We start from the raw sequence: 23,694 nt of genomic DNA, 5'->3' as shown, positions 1-23,694 counted from the left end.
TACGTCTTTTCAGCGGTTAGATGAGAGTAATCGCTCGACAGAGGAAAAGGAAATAATTATAAAATTTAACACTGCTTATAACAGCAAAAGAGGAACTCCCGTTCACAAAATTCAAATCAGAAATTATACTGATGAAAAAGAACGGGTTGAATGTTAATCCCACTTATGACAACGACATGGCCTGTGCCCAATTTATAGGAGTGATAGCAGACAATCTGCGAAAAAAGACGGCTGAAAAAAATTCCTCCGCCCACTATTTATCATTTATGATTGATGGAGATACAGACATCTCCATCAACAAAGAATGTGAGATTGTCTATGCCTGTGTCATTGATAATGGAAGACCTACCAATATCCTAAATGGTTATATTGACGTTCAACACGCCCATGCAGAATGTAAGGAGTGTGAGATTTCTTTTTTTATTACAACTATAAACTTTGATAAAGAAAAATCTGTATCAGCGTATTATAATAGTCTAATCTTTTAAAATTGAATGCATACATTTGAATGTTTAATGATTTTTAAATGATAGAAAGATGATGATAACAGATAGATAGATAGATAGATAGATAGAACAGACAGACAGATCAGACAGACAGACAGATAGAACAGACAGATAGATAGAACAGACAGACAGACAGATAGAACAGACAGACAGACAGATAGATAGATAGATAGAACAGACAGACAGACAGATAGAACAGACAGACAGACAGATAGAACAGACAGATAGATAGATAGAATATAATTAAAATGTAAATAAATAGATTGTATATAATTCAAATGTAAAATGCTTAAAATTACAGATTAAAATTACTGTCCAAAATCTATGAAAATCCTGAAATTTGGCAGTGATAATTGCCAAATATTAGATGTTGTTTTTATATAATATATTACAGGTATTTATGCTGCAACCAAGAAAGCCTTTGCTAGTCTTGAATTAGTGTTGAGGGGCCAGAGCTGATGGATTATGATGCCAGTCAGGATGTTAGGCTGTGGTTCTCCCAAGGAAAGAGGACCAGGAGGCCCAACTATAAGAGCTGGTCCCTCTGAATTCAATTGCAATGTGTTACTAAGGTTGACATTTATTCACAACCAAGGCGACAAAGGGTTGAACAGCTGTGAAGACAGTAAAATTATATATCAAACATTAAAAAACATAAATGTTTTTATAATAGTTTTTTGATTTGATAGTTAAAAGATTAAAACATTTCGCTAACATGAGGTCTTGTGTCACTGTCAGTCTTTTTACATCAGTGCAAAACTAGGGTATGCAGATTAAGACCACTATTCATTAGCATGCATTGATTAATCCCATGGCATGTAGCAGAAAAAAAAAAAGGTGCGACCAAATAATATGCTGGTGCGACCAACTGAGAAAGTTGGTAGCACCAGTGCAACCAGTGGAAAAGTTAGTCTGGAGCCCTGAACAGTTTAAGCCCAATATTTTTAACCATTACCACAATTATTCATACGGCTTACCACAGGCATTCAGTTACTTTTATTTGGAAATTTCCATGAACAAATTTAAAGTTAACCTTTTTTTTTGGCTGCTAGGGACTGCCATGTAATACTTGTAATGCAGCCACATATGCTTATTAAGATGTTAGTAAATGCTTATTAAGTTGTTCTAACTGCATCTATTCAAACGAGATTAGGATTGCCTGCCTTTGAGCAAGCTCATATCTTCTGTCTTGTGAATCTGTCTGAAACCATTTTGATCCAACTATCACACACAAGTTCAGTTAGTTTGCTGTACATCTCCTAACTTGTGTCTCCATAGGGCCTTTTCCACTGCATGGTACAACTCAACTCTGCTCGCATTTTTGGGGTTTGTCACTGTGGATAGTAGCTGGTACCTGATTTTTAGTACCACCTTGGTCGAGGTTCCAAGCGAGCCAATACTAAATGTGACGTCAAAATCCTGCAGATCACTGATTGGTCAGGGAGAATCGTCACTGGGTTTCCGACACACGACATCAACCCGCTAGTTTTAAAGTTAGCAACAGCGATAGCAGTATCATTTGTTCACACGACTTTCGAATTGAGAAAAAAATAAATGGCTGTGCACAAAAACCACGGCGTGGTCAATAAACGAGGTGCAGACGGTCCTTTCGTTAGCGATGAGCGAAACGAAAATGTCTCTCAGGAAAGTTCTCCGGACCTACCAACAGTGTAGAGAAAAGTAATAAAAAAAAACGTAAAAGTGACTACAGAACCATCAAGGAAAAGTGGAAGTGGTTCGACCAAATGGACACTAATGGAGTGCCCTGTACTCAGCCATGATAGAGGATGGTACATGGTACAGTCGCTGGACACGCCCACATCAGGTCACCAACGTTTTGCCATCGCACGCATTGCGGAATTCGCCAGCTCTCGTTGAAAATGAATGGGATGAGGTCGTTTTGTCGTTGCGTGTCGCTGGCGACCAGATGTAGGCGTGTCCAGCGACTCAACAAAGTTGAGAAATGTTTAACTTTATGCAAATGAAGAGCGACTTTCGGGAGCAGCAGCCAATACGAGAGAAGATGGTAGATCTCACGTGATCTTAATATTTTAATAATAATATTAATTGTAAAGAAACAGTGCTGTTTAGACTCTCCATACACACTACTAGCGACCTAACCGCCAGCCACTGGCGACAAATTAGCTGGCAGTGTGAGCGCAGCTTGAGTCGTAACATGCTAGTTGAGCGATACTCGGAGGTTGTTTTCTCAGTATCTCCGAAACAAAATGGGGGTGAGTAAATTATGCAAATGTTTTTTTTAACAAATGATCCATTTAAGATTTGTCTATTTCTTTGATGAAGCTGTGTCTAAACAAGTCAATTCAGTCCACTGTCGGCCATTTTGCGAACGATCTCGGGAGACTATTTCCAGTCATGAAAGTGCAGCTCCGATTTATTTGAATGGGGAAACACTGAAATATCCAACACGGTTGGACAAGATTACGATAAAAGAACATGTTTGAAATCAGCAGTGAAATCTAACAACAGCACACTCAATATATTTTCCAGGCCTTTTCAGACCATGAGCGTGCTCGTTCTCGAGTTGATTGACAGGCGATGTCTGTATATAAAGGGTGATTGGCTGTTTTACTGTTATACCAGAGCCATATAGAGAGAGAGTTGCGACAACTCCACTGACTCCAATGGAACGTTTTTTTTTACAGCAATGGCGGCTCGTGGAGCCTCTCAATAGTTCCCGGAAGTAGCAGCAAACACATGCACCGTAGAGATGCAGCAGAACAAACCGTTTGCGACGCACTTTTAAAAGGTGAGACGTTTAAAGAATAATATTATCTTATTCTGTATATTATAAGTACATCTAAATAAAAATAACATGTAAATTAAAACCTTATAGTTGAGTATTACTCATTAAATTAGGAGATAAGGACTAACAGATTAGGCAAGGATTGGAGCTGGATAAAGTAAGTAACGAACACCCTATTAATTGTAAAATCTGTTCTCTTGATTCAGTTTCATCCATCGTTTTAAAAAAAAAAAAGTAATATTGTAATATATTATTACAATTTAAAATAACTGTTTTCTATTTTAATGTATTTTAAAATGTAATTTACTCCTGTGATGCCAAGCTGAATTTTCAGCCTCATTACTTTTGAACGGCAGTGTATATACGAGTATGCTTAAGTTGTTGTAAAGCTGAATATATTGCGTATATGAATAAGTATTATAAGAATTATACATTAGATATATAATATTTATAATACATAAATAATTATATTACTACATATAGCATTGTAAGAATTGTAAACAATAAGCTTCATTTCACTAAATTTTACATTTACGTAACTGCTGCTAATAGTTCATATTTCATTGACCCATTGTGCGGTGCGAGCTGGAAATCACCTGTCACCAGCCTGTCTCTGTACTATCTGAAAAGTCATAAATATGACATTAGTTACCATGAGATTAGTGAAAACAATGAACATGAGGTAACATAAAAAGGCAACAGAAACCCTAGCCTGAAATAAGTTGAGGCAAATAACGGTAAACGAACACTAATCCTCAAATATTAGCTGATTTGATCTTAAAAAAAAACAACATCGCTGTAACAACATACTCATGCTACATACATATGTCGGTGTGTTACATAAATATATAAAATAAATGCATTTATTGACTACTAATTACCAGAAATCGCAGTTCTGTCACTCTACTCTAACAGTTTGAAATGCCCGCCAAAGCACTTCCTGGAACTATCTGAAGTCTACGTGAATCACGTGACGATCAAGCATTTAGAACTTCCGTTGTCGCAACTCTCTCTATATATGGCTCTGCTCTATGTAAAGACACCTAGGGCTACATGTAAATTACCTCTTGATTTGTCAATCTGAATATGTAAATGTTTCAGATCGTATCTGAATGACACTCAATGGCCAACGTCTACTTGGAAGCACTTGGAGAACCTGGTGTAACATGTCAGTTAGAGGGCCTACAGGCTGGATGGGTTTTAGAGAGTAGATTCAAAGGCTCTGCGTTATACCCACTGATCTATATAGATCAGTGGTTATACCACCCTTCCTACATCCGTTCCAATTTTTCCAATTCATTTGAATAGAAGTGGCCCATCTCTGCTAAATAATCTCTGGGCTATACTAATACCACTACAGTTTCCCCTCAAAGTGAAAATGCCCAAATAAAACTAAAATTTAGATTAAAAATATTTTAACATGCATAGAATTTTTTTTTTTTTTTAATTGTTATTTTTCAGGTCAAGTTAGCGAATAGAATCACTGTTTGAACGCCAGCCCAGTGAGGGGCAGCACTGAGCCACACTGCATCACAACGCGATGAAGTCTGTGTTGGCTTTAACGTAATCTTACCTTGGCTTTCTTTCTAAAGTGGGAAATGTCTTTGTCATCAGTAGTAACAGACTAAATCAAGTAAATTAATCACAATGCTCTCGTTAGAGTGTCAGGTCGTCTCTATTTTGGAGACGCTTGTAAAGGCCACGGTAAATGAAATTACTAAAGTTGTGGATTCATCAGGCAAGTCTCGACTGACACATGCAAGAACAACAAACGAGTCTGCAAACCTGGAGTTTACAGTAAGTGTACATCAATTCTGGTAATGAAGTGATCACGCTTTTTGCATGCTGCGTTTACTTGCTAAACCATCGCTGCTGACGAAACGGCTAAAACCAGCCTACATTTGTTAGCTGAATTAAGATATTTACACACTAAAACTTATGCAGAACTCAAACTAAGATTTTTAGAAGAATATTTCAGCTATTTAGGTCCATACAATGCAAGTGAATGGGGATCAAACCTTTCAAGCTCCTTAAGGCAGCATAAAAGTAATCCATATGACTCTATAATAGGTGTGTGTGAGAAACAGAACAATATTTAAGTACTTTTTTTTTTACATTTAAGTCTCCACTTTCATATTCTGAAAGTGGATATTTATAGTTAAAAAAAGGATTTAAATATCTGTTTCTCAACCAAAGTGATGCCATATATATATATTTGGAAATTCAAAGTTTTGGATCCCATTCAATTTTATTGAAAAGACCTACAGATCTGAAATAATCTTCTAAACATTTAATTTGTGTTGAGCAGAGGAAAGAAAGTCACACATCTGGGATGCATGAGTGTGAGTAAATGATAAGAGGATTTTCAGTTTAGAAACCAGATTAGATTTGTTTTAAAGGAAGCAGTTTTGCTTTTTTGTGATTATTCTTTGAACAGAGCATCTTATGTAGGTTGTAAATATATTTAATGACATGCTTGAATCTCAGTTTAAAAATATTATTGTATTTCTCACAATTATAAATTGATTTTTTCTTATATTTCAGACCCAGCTGAACTGTGTGTTAGAAGTGCAGGCAAAAGAAGCTGTGGAAAAAATATGCCGGCTTTTCTCTGCGCTTCAGCGTCTTGAATCGACACCTGGTCAGATTGCACAGGATGCTCAGAAAGCAAGATTGAAGCACGTTGAGAAACAGAAGAAAATTGTACAGAAAGATAAAACAAACAACAGGCTCAAGAAACAACAGGCTTATTTAACAGACATTGGTCCCCACAGAAGTCCATCCACTGACCAGCTTACTCAAGGTGAGATTCATTAACAGGGTTTGAAATAAACATTTATGCCACATTTTGGTGAATGCCCAATTTTAGAAGTGACTTTGATTTTGTTTTTTTACCACTTTTATTTTTAATTTGTAGATTTGTATTTTCTTCTATTATATATTCTCTATCTATCTATCTATCTATCTATCTATCTATTACACAAACAGAGCTCTGGAAAAAAATTAAGAAATCAAATCTCTTTATTGTCACTCAACCATATACACAAGTGCAACAGTAGGTGAAAGTCTTTTGTGCAGTTCTGAGCAACATAGCAGTATGACAGTGATGAGACATATACCAATTTACAATAAACATCAGATTTACACAACACAATTTACATATCTAATGTATACATATTTACACACAAAACAATATACAAACAATAATATACAATGTAGAGTATAAAAAACACACAATATAGAAGATACAGTACATAATAAAAATAGTATATATAAAATATACAGTAGGTGGTATTGTGTTGTATTGATATCAGGCTGTTGGTTGATAGTCAGTTGCCAGTGTGTTGTTAAGAGAGAATATATTTTATGACAGTCCAGTGTGAGATTAATAAAGTGCAGTGCTGATGTATATTGATCGTGAGAGATCAAGATTTCAAAAGTCTGTTTGCTCGGGGGAAGAATCTATCATGAATTTGGCTGGTGCGCTCATGGTGCGATACCGCCTGCCTAATGGTAGCTGTGAGAGCAGCACATGGCTCAGGTGGCTGGAGTCTCTGATGATCCTCCGAGCTTTTTTCACACACCGTCTGGTGTATATGTCATTAAGAGAGTGAAGTTCAACTCCCGATGATGTGTCTGGCAGTTCACACCACCCTTTGAGCCACTTTGCGGTTGAGGGCGGTGCTATTGACGTACCATGCAGTGACCACTGCAAAATGATCAGTTTCTTTGGATTTACTATTTATAGGTATTTGTTTGAGTAAAAGGAAAATTTTTGTTTTCTATAAAGTACTGACAACATTTCTCCCAAATTCCAAATAAAAATATTGTCATTTAGAGCATTAATTTCCTGAAAATGACAATTGGTCTAAATATCAAAAAATATGTATTGTTTTCAGACCTTGAATAATCCAAAGAAAACAAGTTCATATTAATTTTTAAACAACAAATTGCTAATTTTTTAACTCAGGCAGAGTTCAGAAATTAATATTTGGTGTAATAACCCAGATTTCCAATCACAGCTTTTATGCGTCTTGGCATGCTCTCTACCAGTCTTTCACATTGCTGTTGGGTGATTTTATGCCACTCCTGGTGCAAAAATTCAAGCAGTTCAGCTTTGTTTGATGGCTTGTGGCATCCATCTTCCTCTTGATCACATTCAGAGGTTTTCAATGGGGTTCAGGTCTGGAGATTGGGCTGGCCATGACAGGGTCTTGATCCAGTGGTCCTCCATCCACACCTTGATTGACCTGGCTGTGTGGCATGGAGCATTGTCCTGCTGGATCAAAAACAATCCTCAGAGTTGGGGAACAATGTCAGTGCAGAAGGAAGCAATTTTTCTTCCTGAATAACCTTGTACATGGCTTGATTCATGTGTCTTTCACAAAGACTAATCCAGTCCGGCCTTGCTGAAGCACCCCCAGATAATCACCGATCCTCCACCAAATTTCACAGTGGGTGCGAGACAATGTGGCTTGAAGGCTTCTCCAGGTGTCCGTCTAACAATTAGATGACCAGGTGGAGGATCGGTGATGATCTGGGGGTTTCAGACCTGCTGAAACTTCTTAGCGTAATGGCCTATTTCTCAGAAAAATAGCAAATTACGCTTTGCGCCACTTCATTAGCACAAATTACACCTAAAGTTTGCACGCATACACCCTCTTATAGCGCAAACACTCCCAACCATGGCCACTTGCACTCTGTGCTCCCACGAAAATTGTGCTAAGTATTAGTGCTCTCATGAAAATCAGATAAGAAGTAGTGCATTGTCGTAGCGCACGGTCGTAACGCGTAGCGCTGCTCTTTGCACACTCTCAAAAATAGAGCCCTTACATCTTTTGTGTTCCACGGAAGAAAGTAAGTCAGATTGGTTTGGAACAACATGAGATTAAGTAAATTATTACAGAATTTAAATTTCTGGACAAACTTGCCCTGTAAGATTACTTGTCTGTTATCAATTTGCAGCCTCTGAGGAGAAAACTGCTGTCCTCGTGAGCTATGAACAGGAGATCATAGATGTAGAGAAAGAGAAAACAGTATCTCATTCAGACATAAAACAAGAGGTGGGTTGTATTTTTAACTTTGCACAACCTTGATTAATCTCTGTAGTTAATTTGTTACTCAGTAGGTTAATTATAAGTTGATGTTAATGGTTATCTTTTTCTTTTTTTAAAAGCCCTCTAAAACAAAGGATACAGTGATCATCACGGAAGAGGTGTCAACGGATTGCTTAGAAAACAGCAATTATAAAGTCAGTGATGCAGCAATACAAAACCATCCTCCGCTTGTGCCATCAGAGAAGAATGGTGTTGCGGAAGACGTCGGCTGTTCAACTTTGGATGATGCAGAAAAATCTAGAAGTTTCAGAGTTTTAAAAAGCACAAGGGCGCTAGCGAGCTGTAGAAGGAGAGGTAAACAGTTTAGCTGTAAACACTGTAGAAAAAAATGTGACACCCTTATTCTATTAAAAGCTCATCAGGTTGTTCATGCAGCAGCTGGGAAACCCTTCAGCTGTTCACAGTGTGGTAAGTGTTTTACCCGTAAACTCAGTTTGGATGTACACTCCCAGCTTCATGCTGACAGGGGACCTTTTATTTGCAATCCGTGTGGCGAGACTTTCACCGAACACAAACAGCTTAAGAATCACCAGAGGATTCATCACCCAAACAAAACTTTTACTTGTAAAGTTTGTGGCAAGTCTTTTCCTCAAGCTTATTATCTCACAAAGCATCTAATCGTGCACTCAGGAGAGAAGCTGCATACATGCGATGTTTGTGGAAAGAGCTTTGGCATTCACAACAATCTACGTCGCCACCAGAGAATCCATACAGGGGAGAAGCCATTCACCTGCCAGACATGTGGACGAAGTTTCAACCAGCTTGATTCACTGAAGGCACACAAACGTACTCACACTGGTGAGAAACCACACAAATGCAAAACTTGTGCTCAGGGCTTTGTACAGAAATGGATGCTTAAGTTGCATGAGGGACAGCATGCAGGACAAAATGGCCACAGCTGTGTTGTATGCGGGGTGGTATCAGGTTGCATAAATACAACAAAAACACATCTCCAAACTCATGCGGGGCAGCTTCCTGTCCCCTGTACAGTGTGTGGAGAGACCTTCGGCTCTATCAGCACCTTGAAATCTCACCAGCAGAAACACGGCATGAGCAACAAACACAGGTGTTGTGTGTGTGGAAAGACCTTTCAGAGTGCTGGTAGTGTGAAAATTCATGAGAGGACTCATACAGGAGAAAAGCCCTTTAGCTGCTCGGTGTGTGGGAAAAAATTCAGTCAACAGACTTGCCTTAAGACTCACCAGATCTCACATACTGGCAAAAGACCATTTAGTTGCGACGTGTGTGGCAAAGGTTTTTGCACCTTAGGAAACCTACGTAGACACCAGCGCATACACACGGGAGAAAAGCCCTTCAGCTGTGACGTGTGTGGGCGAGGATTTAACCAGTCTAATGCTCTCAAAGCTCACAAGCACATACACACTGGGGAGAAGGAATACATGTGTGACAAGTGTGGAAAGAGTTTTGCTTATCCACGAAATCTGAGATGCCATAAATGTTTATAAGTACACTGTTCTATTAGATTAAATAGGTTATGTGTCTTTGTATATCTGTATGCTTTTTGTAAATTTACAAATGCTGAAGTTCCTGGTCTGATATTAGTATTTCATTTTACAGGCTGCCAGTAAAATTGTTGTCGTCTTCAAAAATAATTCAGAAATGCTGAATTAACTGTAAAGGCAAATAAAAGTTGTCTTGTTGAAATATAGTTTATCCACTCTTCTATCAATCTGAAAGGTGGGTAAGAACAGAACTTGTCATCTGATTTTAGTGGGTAATGGATTCAAGTGAAAAATAACCAGTAAAATGTCATTTAGATTTTGATCTTTCTGCCCAGAGATTTCCTTATGTTCCACACATCCTTCTCCAGTATAGACCTTAAACTCTGTTGGACCTGACGGCGGGTACAAAGGGGCGATATATTGTAAAAAAGTTTACGTTTAAAACATAAAAATTTCTGTATTTATAATATGAGGTATCATTTTAAAGCTTAGAATCTGAAATTTTCAGAGGTAACTTCTGCATTTATGTTACTTAAAATAACAAAAAAAGGCCTCAAAACATTTGTGTTGAAAATTAGGGTCCCCTGGAGGTAGATATACAAAATTCACTTACTGTATATTTAAGACACATTCTCTAGAACAAGTCTAAATATCTTATGTTGCTTCTCAATTAAATGTATCTTGTTTTAAGGATTTTTAGACATTCTTAAATGGAAAACAAGACAAAAACACTTGTGAATTTATTTTCCGAATTAAACTTGTAAAATTATTTTTTCCCTTTAATTCAGTGAATGTTTTTTAGAGGTATTTTTAAAAGATTGTTTTTTCATTTTTATTGTTAGTAAGCATTTTTAATACAACCTTTAAGTCAAGTCAAGTGGTTTTATTGTCGTTCAACCATATACAGTTAGTACAGTACACAGTCAAACGAGACAACGTTCCTCCAGGACCATGGTGCTACATAAAACAACATAGGACCAACACAGGACCACATGAGACTACACAGACTAAATAACATACCTATATAAAGTGCACGTGCAAACGTGTGCAAAAAGTACGGGCAGTACAATAAATTACAAAAAATTAACACAGTGAGAGAGTGCAGCGCCGACCAGTACACATTAGTGCAAAAGATGACAGTTTCTAAAAATGCCAAATGTAAACATAACATACTATAAGATAGTGTTCCCAGTCTCTGGGTATTGAGGAGTCCGATGGCTTGGGGGAAGAAGCTGTTACACAGTCTGGCCGTGAGGGCCTGAATGCTTCGGTACCTCTTACCAGACGGCAGGAGAGTGAAGAGTTTGTGTGAGGGGTGTGTGGGGTCGTCCACAATGCTGGTTGCTTTGCGGATGCAGTGTTTTGTGTAAATGTCTTTGATGGAGGGAAGAGAGAGACCCCGACGATCTTCTCAGCTGTCCTCACTATCCTCTGCAGGGCTTTGCAGTCCGAAATGGTGCAGCTCCTCAGGATGCTCTCAATAGTTCCTCAATAGAATGTAGTGAGGATGGGGGGTGGGAGATGTGCTTTCCTCGGCCTTTGAAGAAAGTAGAGATGATGCTGGGCTTTCTTGGTAATAGAGATGGTGTTGAGGAACCAGGTGAGGTTCTCCGCCTGGTGAACACCAAGGAATTTGGTGCTCTTGACAATCTCCACAGAGGAGCCGTCAATGTTCAGCGGAGAGCGGTCACTCTGTTCTCTCCTAAACTCAACAAATATCTCTTTTGTTTTGTCCACATTCTGAGACAGGTTGTTGGCTCTACACCAGTCCATTAGCCGCTGCACCATCGCTCTGTATGCTGACTCGTCGCTCTTGCTGATGAGACCCATCACAGTCGTGTCATCGGCAAACTTAATGATGTGGTTCCAGCTGTGCATTGCTGCACCGTCGTGAGTCAGCAGAGTGAACATAAGTGGACTGAGCACACAGCCCTGGGGGGCCCCAGTGCTCAGTGTGGTGGTGGTGGAGATGCTGTTCCCGATCCGGACTGACTGAGGTCTCCCAGTCAGGAAGTCCAGGATCCAGTTGCAGAGGGAGGTGTCCAGGCCCATCAGGTTAAGCTTTCCAATCAGGTGCTGGGGAATGATTGTGTTGAATGCTGAGCTGAAATCTATGAACAGCATTCAAACGTATGAGTCCTTTTTATTTAGGTGGGTGAGGGCCAGATGGAGGGTGGTGGTGATGGCGTCGTCTGTTGAATGGTTTGGACGATACGCAAACTGCAGTGGGTCTAGTGAGGGGGGCAGCTGGGTCTTAATGTGCCTCATGACGAGCCTCTCAAAGCACTTCATGATGATGGGTATGTGAGTGCGATGGGATGGTAGTCGTTGAGGCAGGACACTGAAGACTTCTTTGACTTTGGGACGATGGTGGTGGCCTTGAAGCACGTTGGAACTATGGTGCTGCTCAGAGAGATGTTGAAGATGTCGGTAAGAACATCTGCCAGCTGGTCTGCACATCCTCTGAGCACTCTGCCAGGGATGTTTTCTGGTCCAGCAGCCTTCCGTGGGTTGATTCTACGTAGAGTTTTCCTCACATTAGCCATGGTAAGACATAGCACCTGGGTGGGAGGAGGGGTGGTCTTCCTCGCCACCACGTCGTTCTGTGCTTCAAACCTAGCATAGAAGTCGTTCAGCGCATCTGGAAGGGAGGCATCTTTGTCACAGGCAACTGATGTTGTCCTGTAGTTGGTGATGGCCTGGATGCCCTGCCACATGCGCTGCGTGTCGCCGCTGTCCTGGAATTGACTGTGGGATTCTCTGTGCGTGTGCGCTTTGCCTCTCTGATGGCCCAGGACAGTTTGGCCCTCGCTGTTCTTTGGGCAGCCTTGTCGCCTGCTCTGAAGACGATGCACGCACCTCCGCAATCATATACAGCTTCTGGTTGGAGCTGGGTTTGTAGCGGTATACGGTATCATGGTATACCACGGTTTGAATATTGACGTTATCATACCATGTACATTTGCTTATCTACAGTATTGAGAAAAAAATGCAACTGGACGGAGAATCTCACATGCGCGTGTGCATCTGTTTTCCTCGTCTGCCTGTCAGACGCGTCAACTTGCGACACACACACACATGCAGCGGAGAAAATGAAGCGAGGCGATGGGATCTGATGCGTGTGTGTGTGTGAGTTAAAGCAGTGTTTCTCAACTAGAAGAAAACAAGTAAACTCGCCTGCTTTGCAACAAACCTGAAAAGTTCTATACATTTTTAATTTTTATTTTTTTTATTAAAACAGACCCCTGATGTAGAGAGTGTTAAACTGAATAATAAATCAACAGGGAAGTAGAGATGGTAAAATAAATGTATAAGCTCAGCCTTGATTCAGTTTTTTTAATGCCTGATAGAAAAGTATCTTATGTAGAGCAAAACAATACTTTAGGCAATTGCAGAATAGTCTCACTAGTCACAGATACACTTCAGAAAATTGAGTACACGACTAATTCTGGGCTTAAAAGTTAAGCACTACTTAATGCCCGATGTGGGCCCTTAACCAAAATAGTTAAAAATATTAATAATTACACACCATCACCTTTACAAATTTGTTTCAGAATTTTACATGAGTAAAAGAAACGGTTATATTTTGACAAAATGTTTTAGTTTCATATGAAATAATCTAAAGGCAGAATCTATTAGACCTCATTTTATATCAACAGAGGCAGTTTTTGTTAAAGTTTCAAGATGTTTTTCAGCTAGTATTTATTTTTCATAAATACATACATGTATTATTATTATTACTATTATTTAAGACTAGCACACTGACTTAACCATGGTAATGAGGAGCCTTTCCTTCTAGAGGTCGACTGATATTGTTTTTTTCAGGCCGATGCCGACCTTTTGAAATCCGGGTCGGCCGATGGCCGATTAATGCTGCTGATTTATTTTGGCCGATATGTGCTTGTTTTTAACCTCTTATTTGAACCTTTTATTTGAAAGATAAAATGTAACACAAATAATTACTTAATATAGACAACATTTCTCAACAAATACATTTATTGAACACTTGACCAATCTGCACTTGTACACTTAAATTAAAAATGTATAATGTAAAAACATATTGTATAAATAAAGTATAACAAATATATTAAATAAACAAAGCAGGTGTTATGAACTGCTCCGAGACACGAAGGTTGAGATCCAAATGCAGCTTTAATTAAGGGGCAATCCAGACACGTAATCCAATATTCAGAGCATCCAGGAGAAGCACAGGCATAACTAGGGATGGGTATGTATATATATATATATATATATAACAAAGATAAACGTTATATAGGCACAGTGATTTAATTTCAGGAAGGTCTACTAACATTACTGTTATGGTGTGGTCTAAAAAGAAATCTAATAAAGTAATCAATTGTAAAATAACACTTCATAGTTTATCATAGATAGATTAATGCTTATTAATGCAGAAGTTTTTCATTCAAGAGCTGTAAGTGATTTTCTCTTTGCCATTTGTTGTTTGATTCGCAGTAATGGCTCAATCGTCACATGTTTATTAGGATGCTTCCCCTTTAAGACCGAGTGCAGATCTAATAGGCTCCTGATGCAGCATATTTTCTCCCAACTATTTCCATAACTACGTCCATTTAAGACATAAACTGTGTTTAAGTGAATCTCCAAGCCGGTCGTTTTGACATTTTTGTGTATAGTTGAACGTTTAGACGCGCACATGAAACCCAAAGTAGCCTATACTTTGCTTGTCTCATTGCGGTCTGTTTCGGAGTGCGCGCCGCCTTGGGAACGGTATCTCTTGCGCTCTTTTTATTATTAAACGCGTCCCACAATTTAGCAACAGTAGCTAGACTGCATTATACAACAATCACCGATCGTGCTGATTCTGACGTTAAGTTTGAGTTTTAGGGAGAAATGTCAGTGCACCGCTGTGAAGGGAAGGAAGTTGTGCTAGACAGAATGCGGCTTATGTATAAATATTCTTTTTATAATCTTTGGAAGGCGAAATCTAAAATAAAATCAGACTAATATCACAGATCTAAACCAGGCTATGTTTGAATGTTTAGTTCTGTCACTCATTAAGCAGGGCTCGTTTTGTGCTCGCTGTGGCACCGCGTGAGATCTCTCTCTCTCTCTCTCTCTCTCTCTCTCTCTCTCTCTCTCTCTCTCTCTCTGACTGCGAATAGCTAAATTGCATCACAGACAAATGGTTTCATATTATTATACATAGAAATGGCTGGCGAGATAAAATAACTTTCTCTTTATAGCAATAAGACATTTATTTTCTTACTTTCTCCAGTACCGACAGCAGAACCGATAACGTCCAAGCTTACCAAAGCCAGTCCTTCAATAGCCTATAGTGCGTTGGTACCTTTTTACTCGTGGAGTGGTGGTGGCGTAGTGGTCTAAAGCACAGAACTGTTAAGCAGAAGGTTGCTGGTTCGATCCCCACAGCCACCACCATTGTGTCCTTGAGCAAGGCACTTAACTCAAGGTTGTTCTGGGGGGATTGTCCCTGTAATAAGTGCACTGTAAGTCGCTTTGGATAAAAGCGTCTGCCAAATGCATAAATGTAATGTAAATGTATTACTTATTTCTCTGCATTGAGTGACAACCCTCTCAAATATAAGACACACAAACAGAACAAATAAAAGTCTCAGATTCACTCTCTGTAATTGCAAAATACTTGCTTACTTATTATGACATGATAGCAACCCTTCTGCTGTGATAATGCAACTTCAACTACGCTATCAATATCCAAAGTAGCCGAACGTCATGTCGCGTTTTTTCTCGAAGTTGGCAGTAACATATCAAAAGTTTTTCATTAAATAGGAAGAATATATACAAATTTAATCCTTACCATTTTCTCCAAGGAACTTAGCTCCTTCCTTAGGCACTGGATGAGGTCTGCTCACTCTGCTGTTAAATGACTCTAGGGGCAGCGTGTGTCGAACACGTGTTCCACAACAACACTAGGCTGCCCGCAGATGCGCCTGCCTAATAATCGGCTTGATATGGATATTGGCCGATGCCGATTATGTAAAAAAATTCAAAAAATCGGCCGTTTAATCGGCCGGCCGATTAATCGGTCGACCTCTATTTCCTTCTGTGTAATATGTGTATAAATATGTAATATTAGATAACAAACGGGATAATAATGGGCTCATATAAGTTAATATGTTCATTTTTAAAAGGGGAGAGAAAACTTCATGTAGATTTTGTTGTTGACATCATCAACAAAAATAATGTCACTTGATGCATGTCCTTGTAGTGGAAAACCATGAACAAACTATGCAACATAGATAGCGTCCCAGGATACATTAAATACAGGTTATGTTTAATCTATGGCAGGTCGACACTTGATGTCCAATGTGAAATCTGTCCTGAAGCAAAACCAGTTGAGAACCACTGAGTTAAAGGTACAGACAGGAGCAGTCTGGCCTCGTTGTTGTGCATCTACAGTATATGTTAAATGTTAATAATCATAGGCCATTACTTCAAAAGCTCACACAGCTGATGTAGTTTTTCATTTAGTAGTTAATTTAACATGCTATGCTAACATGCTTTAGTTATTTAACATCTTATAGTTACATGCTATTTTTGATCATGTTTATAATTCTGTTTATTATAATTCTGCTTTCTTATTTTTTCTATTTATTTTATTTTCAAAAGGGAGACTTTTTTTACACATACTTCAATCAAATAAATGGTTTCAAGTTTCAATTATAATAAAGTGTTTGCTCAAAAATAAATAACCCTTCTGTTTTCACTGATAATAGTATTTGTGTAATACCGTATACCGTGAAACCGTGATATTTTCTGAGATGGTTATCATACCGTGAAAATCTCATACCGTTGCAACCCTAGTTGGAGCGTGTGGTGATGGTCTTGGAGAAAGTGACATCATCAATGTACTTGCTGATGTAGCTGATCATTGATGCTGTGTATTCCTCCAAGTTGGAGTCGCCATATGTTGCAGCCTCCCTGAACATGTGCCAGTTAGTATACTCAAAACAGTCCTGAAGAGCAGAGATGGCTCCTGCTGGCCAGGTTTTCACCTGCTTCTGGAGCGGTTTTGTCAGGACAAAACACATAATCAGTTAAGAGTTAATGATTAATTGTTGCAATAATCGGCTAATAGTCGAATAATCATTCGATTAATCGATTACCAAAATAATCGTTCGTATCAGCCCCAGTTTAAAGGCAAAATTGCATTATTTAACATTTCTCAGCATCTAATTCTTAAAAAAAAAGAATGGAAAAGCAGCATCTGGGCAGTGTGAGGCCGTAGAGATAAGTGGTGAACGAGTTCCACCCGTGCGCCACATCGGTCTCATGTTCCAGTGAGGAGCAGCAGGAGTACTTAAAGAGAGGAGATGCTTGTATGCGAGACACTGGTGCATTAAACTGTCTTATGTGGATTGTTCACCCGGCTCACGCTTTCTCCTCAGGAAAGGCAGACGTCTGCCACAGTATTAAAAAAGTTAATATTTACCATATTTGACATTATTATGGACTACAAATACAGTTCAATTCATTAGATTTTTCCTTTTTTTTTTTTTCAGGTTGATACATTATCCTAATTATAGGTAAAAAAGAGATGTATGGTTAACTTAATATAAAGTAAATATTTTCCAGACAATATTTTAATTTATTTTTGGATAGCATATTACTGCATTTTTTCCTTTCTTTTTTTTTTTTAGTAGGGAGTCTCATGCAAGGCTTGAGTGATGCATATTTGGTGATCCTTGGCATTAAAAAGTTTGAAAATGTATGGTCTGTGTGGATTAAACGGATTGTCCAAATGTGTGATACATTTGTCAGATGTACTTCAGATACTTCATATTTATCAAAGCATTTTTATGCAAATTAATTTAAGAATTTTAATTAGTATCCCATTTGCCTTTTTTTTTTTTTTTACTTTAATAACAAAAGGAGAACAGTAATAAAGTAAGTACTCTTGTTTATCAGAGGAATCTGTACCAGCAGTTTCGCGTTAACGCAAGCACAACCACATATTTTTCGCACTTGATTTTACATCCTGATCACGAAATCAATTCAAATTACCTAGAAACACCCAGATGAGTGAATGCAAGTTGTGTAATTCTATAGGTTGTGAAATGAGTAAGTGGAATTTCCCTTTAACCGCATCATGTGGCCTCATTAAAACTCGTTATCGTTTCACACGCACTCTGAGAAGTAAAGAGTCTATACATATTTGTGAAAGCCTTTTATTTAAAGGAATACTAAGGTTTAACATTAAATCTCAGATATATTTTCTGTGTTTTATTGAACATTTTCATGTAAATTGTTTCTCTGATGCAATCATTGACGTTCTAGATATATGCAAATGTATAAGTAATTTGCACAGAAGCACAGACTGGTTTCTTGTCTTAACACTTCAACCATGCATATGGGTGGCAAGCATAGCACAGAATTTTAGGCAATGAAAGATCTTAGAGGAAATTAAAAGCTAGAGAGAAAGTGATGAGAACTGTCAGTTTCTCCATGTTATGCATGTGTAAATTGAAAAAGGCAGATGCAATGCTTGTGCAATGCTCTGATAATGAGAATGGAAATTGAGCTGGATGGGAAAGATCCCTACCTCGCCCAGAGGAGCACATGGGTCTAGTTTTTACCAAACTGGTATTGTTATTGAACCACTGACTTATATACAGAATGGATTTACAAGAGCAATCCCAGGGATTTTGACCAAGATCGATGTTTTTCAAGGCTCTTAAAGGCATCAGTGTCCCATTTTCCATTGAGCGCAGTTGATTAGATTTAATATCTAGTTCTCGTAATTTCACTAAGCCTTCAAACTGTGCTGGATCAAAGTGAAGAAGCTGGTTACTGTCCAAATGGAGCTCTTCCAAGTTGGTTAGAGCAGAAAACACTTTGGTGGGTAAGTCTGTGAGCTGGTTGTTTTGCAAGTGGAGCCAATGAAGATTTCCCAAGGATTTGAAGAGGTCGTCTGGAAGCTTGTCAAGTTTATTGAAGCTCAAATCCAGCTCTTTCAATGTGAACAGGTCTTTGAAGATATCAGAGGACACGGAATGCAGATTATTGTTGGACATATCGAGAATACTCAAGTTTTTAAGTTGTGTAAAAAAGCCATTAGGGATAGTTTTTATATGGTTCTCATTCAGCCATAACTCACGTAAACTACATAGATTTGTCAGGAGCTCTGGATGGAGACTTGACAAGTGGTTGTTGCTGAGCCTTAGATTGCGCAGTCTGCCCAGGCTTCTAAAAGATGACTGGGAAATCGAGTGGATATTATTTTTCTCCAGTTTTAGATCCCTCAGATTATGTGTCTTTTGGAAGAGTTGTTTTTGTATACTCACAAGGTTATTGTTGCTGAGGTCAAGATACTTAAGTTTTCTCATCTTCATAAATGTGTGCAAGTCGAGCTCAGAAATGTGATTGCTGTTCAACTGTAAATCATATAATGCTGAAAGTGGATGAAATACATTAGGTGGAATAGCAGAGATGTTATTGTTATCCAGCTGGAGCTCTGTTAACCTGCTTAAATTGTTGAACACACCATTCGGAAGTGACATCAGATGATTATGATACAAATTAAGGTTCAATAGTTCCCCCAAGTCTTGAAACACTTGTGAAGTAAGAGACTGCAACTGATTGCGACTCAAATCCAATTCTTTCAGCTGGGAAAGTCCTCTTAGGGAACCATCAGTCAAAAAAACAAGAGCATTATGACTCAAGTATAAATGCTTCAATGCAGGAATCTCAGAAAAAACTTCATCAGGAATGTTGGTTATGTAATTGTCCTTAAGGTTGAGGCTAGTGAGATTAGTGGTGTCCTGTAGGACAACAATAGGTATCTCAACTAGCACATTTCGACTAAGATCAAGCTGATCCAGCCCGGTGGCACCCCTGAAACTCCCATTGCCTAAACTTTTCAAATTGTTTTCAGAAAGATAGAGTCTAGCTAGTTTGGTGCTGTTTTCAAATACATCTACCTCTATCATTTCGATCTTATTACTTTTCAGTTGGAGCTCCACAAGAGCAGGAGCTCCATCTAGGACCCCATAGGGAAATCTGAATATTTGGTTAAAATTCAGATTAAGGGTTTGAAGGTTGGTCAGACCATAAAGAAACTTCTGAGGAAGAGTCTTAATGTAGTTGTTACTGAGGTCTAATACTTGAAGATATACTAGGCCCTGAAATTGTCCTGGCGTTAATGTGTCAATTAGATTTCCACTCAGATATAGCTTGGTAAGATTACTCATGTTCTGCCAAATGGTTTCAGAAGTCTGTGACAAATTTAAGCGATTGTTGGTGAGATCCAGTATCGACAATTCTTCCAAACCTTCACTGGGGATAGCCTGGATCATATTATGTCTAGCATGCAATATCTTGGTACCCCGAGGGAGATTAGGGAGCATTAGAAGTTTTTTGTCTGAACAGAATATGATAGCAGTATCTTGACATTTGCAGGGTGTCGGACAGCCACCAACCACTGCGATGAGGGACAAAACCACTGACAGAGTCCAAAACATTTTGAAATTGTGATCCACAAGACCTAAGGAAAGCCACAAATTATATTGTAACTTTGTGAAAATTTAAGTATTAATAAGTATAAATTAATATGTTCTAATTTTACACAATCTGTGCGTTATGAGATAGAATGGATAATTATTGCAGTTAGAAAGTCTCTTTGATGCTCTTATCCTTAAATGCAACATTTTAACAAAACAAAACAGGTGAATATTCATTGTTAGCCACCCATTTCTAATTTGTTTATACGTTTGACAATCATTAACTATGTATTAAATAAAATAAAATAAAAAAATATCAAATTCTGGAAAAACTTACCAGCCAAAAAGATGTGAGCCACATGCAGAACCAAAATGATTGTAAACGTCAACTGTCCCAATACATATAGCATCACAAAAGCAGAATAAAAAAAAAATCCCTGTCAGCAGAACAACTGAGGTTTAAAGGCCCCGTTTGTGATGACAATTGCATTCTTTTATGAGAGAAAAAAAAACCACATAGATGCACAAAGAATCTCACCTCAAGTGAGCTTTGGGGGAGTTAAAAGAGACACAGTAGACATGAAAGGGAGAATTCAAAGAACCCAACCGAGAGAATGAAAACTTATGCATACTTAAACGAATAGTTCACCCAAAAATAAAAATTATCTCATAATTTATTCAACCAGGTGCTAAAGATTTTTAGAAGAATATTTCAGCTCTGTAGATACAATGCATGAAAGGTGGCCAGAAATGTGAAGCTCCAAAAATCACATGAAGGCAGTATAAAATTAATCCTTATGACTCCAGTGGTTTAATTTATGTCTTCAGAAGTGATATGACATGTAAGAGTGAGAAACAGATAAATATTTTAGTCCTTTAACTATAAATGTCCAATTTGACTTCCATATTATTTTTCTTTTGTTTTTGGCACACCAGTGCATTCCCATAGACCTATGTACTTGATTAATGCTTAAAAACTTAAAATTCTAAGGGGTCTTTTACGGTATTTTGGGGTCAAGAGGGATTAAATGTCCCTTGATCTCTTGATAAATAAAAGGTAATTGTACTAAAAACATACTGTAAGTTTCAGAACTCAAAACTTAATATTTGCGGCAAAAATTGCATTTGTTGAAATCAAGCTGCCAAAACGACTAGTTTTCTACATACTCCACATTGTGATGTCACACTGACCACGTTTACATGCACTTAAAAAATTCCCAATTAATCCCAAGGTTTTAGCAGAAAGTGGCGTACTGAAACGTCGTGTAAATGAAAATGCTGATTGATTTCCATGGGCCTCTTAATGGATTAAGGGAAAGCAGTTTAACACATCCAGGTTTCTTCTGGAGAATGCAAATTATCTGGCCATGTAAACTAGGGTTGCAGCAGTATACTGGTTTCACGGTATACCATGGTTTCAAAATTTACGGTTATCATACCATGTACATTTGCTTATTTACGGTATTGAGAAAAAAATGCAACTGGACGGAGAATCTCACATGCGCGTGCGCATCTCCTTTCCTCCTTGTCTGCCTGTCAGACACGTCAACTTGCGACACACACACACATGCAGCGGAGAAAATGTCAGAGAGAAGCGAGGCGATGGGATCTGACGTGTGTGTGTGTGAGTTAAAGCAGTGTTTCTTCTCAACTGGTCTATTTGGACTGGGTCGCGGACAGCAGGGAAAGAGCAATGCCATGGTTCTCCCATTGAAGATATTTCAGCGGCTGCCCAAGTGATAGACTATTTAGGACTGCTGAGGCAGATTTAATGATAATCTCGCATACAGCTAAAGCAGACATGGGCAATTTACAGCCCGTTTTGTTTTTTTCATTGAATATTTCAGTTAACTTGCATTGGGATGTAACGCATCTCCACAAGCATTTAACATGCTCAGGGTTGCAAGATAAGAGACGCAACACCCCCAGATTGAGATTTATACTTGCGCAAATTGGAAATATTCCGCCTAATGTTATACTTATTTTGTGCAATCTGGCAACCATGCACACGAGTGCACTTTTTGTGTCTCTTGCTTTCCCCTTTGAACAAACTTAGCGATCTGTTGTGCAATATTCTGCTCAAGGAAAAGTGTTATACGGCTACTCTGTGTCCATTCTTGAGGCTGCTTGTGATGTTTGGTGCTACTAATTTTGCAGGTAAACCTTCTCAGTGATTAAATTAAATATAGAAGTAGATCTCGGCATTATTGACACACGGAGGGTTAATCATGCGAAACCATCCAGGAGACCCGCATCATGACACTTTTAGCAAACGGGTAAAGTTTTAGAAAAAAACTAGTAAACACGCCTGCTTTGCAACAAACCTGAAAAGTTCTATACATTTTTATTTTTTTTATTAAAACAGACCCCTGATGTAGAGAGTGTTAAACTGAATAATAAATCAACAGGGAAGTAGAAATGGTAAAATAAATGTATAAGCTCAGCCTTGATTCAGTTTTTTTAATGCCTGATAGAAAAGTATCTTATGTAGAGCAAAACAATACTTTAGGCAATTGCAGAATAGTCTCACTAGTCACAGATACACTTCAGAAGATTGAGTACACGACTAATTCTGGGCTTAAAAGTTAAGCACTACTTAAAGCCCGATGTGGGCCCTTAACTAAAATAGTTAAAAATATTAATAATTACACACCATCACCTTTACAAATTTGTTTCAGAATTTTACATGAGTAAAAGTAACTGTTATATTTTGACAAAATGTTTTAGTTTCATATGAAATAATCTAAAGGCAGAATCTATTAGACCTCATTTTATATCAACAGAGGCAGTTTTTGTTAAAGTTTCAAGATGTGTTTCAGCTAGTATTTATTTTTCATAAATACATACATTTATTACTATTATTTAAGACTAGCACACTGACCTAACCATGGTAATGAGGAGCCTTTCCTTCTGTGTAATATGTGTATAAATATGTAATATTAGATAACAAACGGGATAATAATGGGCTCATATAAGTAAATATGTTCATTTTTAAAAGGGGAGAGAAAACTTTCTGTAGATTTTGTTGTTGACATCAACAAAAATAATGTCACTTGATGCATGTCCTTGTACTGGAAAACCATGAACAAACTATGCAACATAAAAGGAAATGCGTCCCAGGATACATTAAATACAGGTTATGTTTAATCTATGGCAGGTCGACACTTGATGTCCAATGTGAAATCTGTCCTGAAGCAAAACCAGTTGAGAACCACTGAGTTAAAGGTACAGACAAGAGCAGTCTGGCCTCGTTGTTGTGCATCTACAGTATATGTTAAATGTTAATAATCATAGGCCATTACTTTAAAAGCTCACACAGCTGATGTTGTTTTTCATTTAGTAGTTAATTTAACATGCTATGCTAACATGCTTTAGTTATTTAAC

The 23,694-nt window shown here is 38.1% G+C and overlaps 2 protein-coding genes across 2 annotated transcripts; one reads left to right on the top strand and one right to left on the bottom strand.

Annotated features, from left to right (window-relative positions):
* The first annotated feature begins 4,815 nt into the window (after positions 1–4,815).
* Positions 4,816–10,027, top strand: si:dkey-182i3.10 (zinc finger protein ZFP2). Its single transcript, XM_052106767.1, has 4 exons — positions 4,816–5,070; positions 5,818–6,076; positions 8,239–8,336; positions 8,450–10,027. Exons 1-4 carry the CDS (start codon positions 4,921–4,923, stop codon positions 9,854–9,856), a joined length of 1,914 nt encoding a protein of 637 aa, XP_051962727.1. The 5' UTR covers positions 4,816–4,920; the 3' UTR covers positions 9,857–10,027.
* Positions 10,028–18,079: 8,052 nt separating this feature from the next.
* On the bottom strand, positions 18,080–20,712 carry si:dkey-182i3.11 (leucine-rich repeat-containing protein 15). Its single transcript, XM_052107647.1, has 2 exons — positions 20,648–20,712; positions 18,080–20,354 (listed from the first exon to the last, which is right to left on the bottom strand). The coding sequence occupies exon 2, from the start codon at positions 20,329–20,331 to the stop codon at positions 18,265–18,267; it is 2,067 nt and encodes a 688-aa protein (XP_051963607.1). The 5' UTR covers positions 20,332–20,354; positions 20,648–20,712; the 3' UTR covers positions 18,080–18,264.
* Between the last annotated feature and the right edge of the window lie 2,982 nt (positions 20,713–23,694).

This window comes from Xyrauchen texanus, chromosome 36, assembly GCF_025860055.1.
Source record: "Xyrauchen texanus isolate HMW12.3.18 chromosome 36, RBS_HiC_50CHRs, whole genome shotgun sequence".
Classification (NCBI taxonomy): Eukaryota; Metazoa; Chordata; class Actinopteri; order Cypriniformes; family Catostomidae; genus Xyrauchen; species Xyrauchen texanus.
This window is presented reverse-complemented; position numbering and strand designations above follow the sequence as displayed.